Here is a 3,506-nt window from a genome sequence, read left to right on the forward strand (position 1 = left end):
TTCTTTTAATTTTGGGCAGAAATTTAACAAATATCAGGTCAATGGTTAGGATCGAGACACGTGTACCACCATTAACTTAAATGGTATATATGCTCCAAAATTTGGATGGCAAGGGTATTGATGTCCTAAAAGTATAACAAAGGGTATACGCATACCACTTACGAAAGTTTGGGATATATTTGTCCTTTTTCCCATGATTAATAGGTCCTAGTAAGTAATTAAGGGGTAGTACTAGGTTTGACAGTCGACTTCCTGTAGGATAATCAATTGGGATTGGAAGAAATTAACCATTTAAAAGGTAAAATATATCCGCACCGGGTGTTTACACCAACCCAATACATGCACGCCATGTGTTTAAATTTACAATTCATTTTACTTAATCTTAATTAATTAACATGTGCTTTATTTCATTAAATCAACTAATAATGATAATTGCATTAGTTTGATGTAAAATACCCGATACAAGTAAGTTTTTCCTATTCAAACCAAACGGAAATTAAAATGAACCCACGTTGCACCAATAATTACATAATTTTCATGTAGATTTACATGTTGTGTTTAATAAAACATGTTGAAATTAATATGTTTTAAAATTTCAACATTTCACATGATGTGTTTTCTTATCATTAAGTTCAACAGACTTTTTGATATATAAATACATTTTATAAGCTTAAAATCACAAGATTTAAAAGTGTATTTATTTTCTTAAACTTCATATTTAATTATAGACGACATATAAAATAAAATGAATGGAGCAATACATATTCTCTTTCATAAAAAATTAAATATAACAATACACAGTTCCTTTAATTTTTTATTTTTCAAAAATTAAAATAAAAACTGCATCCTTTTAATCCATAAGAACTTATAATTTCCTTTAATTTATAACTCACTTATTGTAAACTGGTATGACTTTGTATAGACACTAGTTGTGAATATATTTACCCAAATATTTGTAGAGAATTTCGATGAAAAATATTATCCTAAATTTTATAAATTTATCACTAATTTCTTTTTATAAATCTATATCTACAGATAAGAAAGTTACAAGAGATGTTTGCAAAATTATATCTTTTATTTAAATTGTAAATGATTGTGTTCAACCGTAAGTAACGGTATTAAATATTTGAAGTCCAACTTGTGTGAAGTTTCAACAATTAAGGGAACAATATTCACATTATGCACAATATTGATGTGGACGTTGGCCTCCCGTTTTGAAGAAAATATAGTTTTCCCATTACAATTTATGTTTATATACATAAGGATTTGTGGAAAATTGTCAAATTATAAATTTTTGGTGCCCTAAAAATTTAATCAATTTTAAGTATCCTCCTCATTTTTTTTATAAAGTTAAGTTTATACCTATTGTCGTACGAATTTCAAATATTTTATCATATTTAAAAAAATTAAATAATCTGTTTTGAATGTATTAAGATTATTCCTTATTGGAAGTTCTAACTTTTTTAATATTTCAAATATTTTCTTTTTCCTTTTACTTCAGAACCAATGACTATGGGGCATAAATCATATGAATAGCAAGTAATTCAATACTTTGTAACATTACTTTACTATTATCTTCCACACATAATATATAAACATGACCCTTAACTTGGCGTCAGGTAACAAACCCTTAACTTGGCGTCAGCTAACAACTATAATGAATAGGGATTACTTGAATATGTACATAAAGTTAGTTAGGAGTAGTTAAGGAATTTAGGCAAAGTTGTTAAGTCGGTTAAGAATGAACAATGTATATATATATATATCACTGTTCCATTGTATTGAATTGTTAAGCATTTTTCTTCATTGTGTTGAAATAATATTTCTTCCTTTCTTCTTCTTCTCTAGAGTTCATCAATGGTGTGTTAGATTTAACAATTGTTTGAATTTTATCATGGTATCAGATCTTTACGCCCACAATTGTGAGATTTACTGCAGCTAATTGTGTGATTTCAAATTTCATCAAGCTTCGTCAATGGCGACAAATAAGTTTGATCATAATCATGCACTGTTTCTGCACCCCTCCAACACCGCTGGTGCTTCTATTATTTCGATGCAGCTAACCGGATTTGATAATTACTCTGTATCGAGCAGGGCTATGTGAATTCAATTGCTTAGGAAAAATAAGCTAGGAATTGTGGATGGTAGCTGGAAAAAAAGAGGATTTCGGAGATGAGTTAAGGCATCAATGGAACCGGTGTAACGCAATTGTTCAAGGATGGATCATGAGTTCTGTGACTCAGGAATTACACACAGGCATAGTTTATGCAACCAGTGCAAGAGCAGTCTGGGAAGATCTTCGGGAGCGTTTTGACAAGGTAAATGAATCTCGGATTTATCAATTGTATAAAGCTATAGCCATGAATGTACAAGGTAACGACTGTATTCCTACATATTTCTCTAAGCTACGCAATTTATGAGATGAATTTGCAAGCATCATACCAGCTTCCTATCAATGTCCTAATTCTAAAGATTTTTCTATGCATTTGGAAAGACAAAAGCTAATGCAATTCTTGATGGGCTTAAATGAGAACTATGATCAATCACGCAGTCAAATCTTAATGATTGAGCCCACTCCTAACATCAACAAGGCATATGCCATGCTTGTTGAACGAGAGATTCAGAGATCTATGGAATCTTCTTCTTTACGTGGTGAAGGTACAGATCTGGCTGCTCTCATGGCAGGGAAGGGGATGTCTCATAAATACAACAGGGGAACTGTTCCACAAAATTAAAATAAGGATTCTACATCACAGCCTACATATTATAATAAGGGGAAGAAAAGTTGGGATCTGAAATGTGATTACTGCAACATGCAAGGTCATGTGGAGGGTAATTGTTTCAAACTTCATGGATATCCACATGATTGGAAGTTTAAAAAGAAGGGAGCTGGAAATATAATAATGCTTACAATGTTCAAGTTGAAGGTGCTAGAGGTAAAGACATGGATCCTTTAGTTCCTGAAGATCTGCAAAGAGCACCTCAACTGACTAAGGATCAGCATGGAAATATCATGAAGATTCTTGATGGGAATGCTTCTACTGCTAATGTAATGGCTAACATGGTAGGTATGGTCCAAACTCCTACGTCTAAAACTACAGGTTTGGAATGGATCATAGATAGTGGAGCAACAAATCACATGATCTCTAGTCTAGATGTATTGCATAATGTGCATACTGTTAAGACGGGTCAAAATAGAAAAGTACATTTACCAAATAGAGGTTTGACCTTAATAACTCATAGTGGTAGTTGTAAATTCACATAAACAGGAGAGTTACATGATTTTTTTTTTGTGTCGGAGTTTCACTATAATCTTCTATCTATATCAAAGGTTACAAAGGAAATCAACTATTTTGTGTCATTCTATCCTGGATTCTGTTTATTCCAGGACCTTACAATTGGGAAACTGAAGGGGATTGGTAAAGAGAATGATGGCCTTTATTTTCTGGTTCAGCAACAAAGTTTTCATAACTCTGGATTTCATGACAATATTAAAAGCTTTGCTG

At 31.8% G+C, this 3,506-nt stretch overlaps 1 protein-coding gene across 1 annotated transcript; it reads left to right on the forward strand.

The window, feature by feature from the left end:
- Nucleotides 1-2,141: 2,141 nt before the first annotated feature.
- Nucleotides 2,142-2,735, forward strand: LOC107027684. The gene is made up of 2 exons (XM_015228781.1): nt 2,142-2,373; nt 2,473-2,735. Exons 1-2 carry the CDS (start codon nt 2,142-2,144, stop codon nt 2,733-2,735), a joined length of 495 nt encoding a protein of 164 aa, XP_015084267.1.
- The last annotated feature ends 771 nt before the right edge of the window (nt 2,736-3,506 follow it).

The sequence above is a fragment of the Solanum pennellii genome, chromosome 8 (genome assembly GCF_001406875.1).
Source record: "Solanum pennellii chromosome 8, SPENNV200".
Lineage (NCBI taxonomy): Eukaryota > Viridiplantae > Streptophyta > Magnoliopsida > Solanales > Solanaceae > Solanum > Solanum pennellii.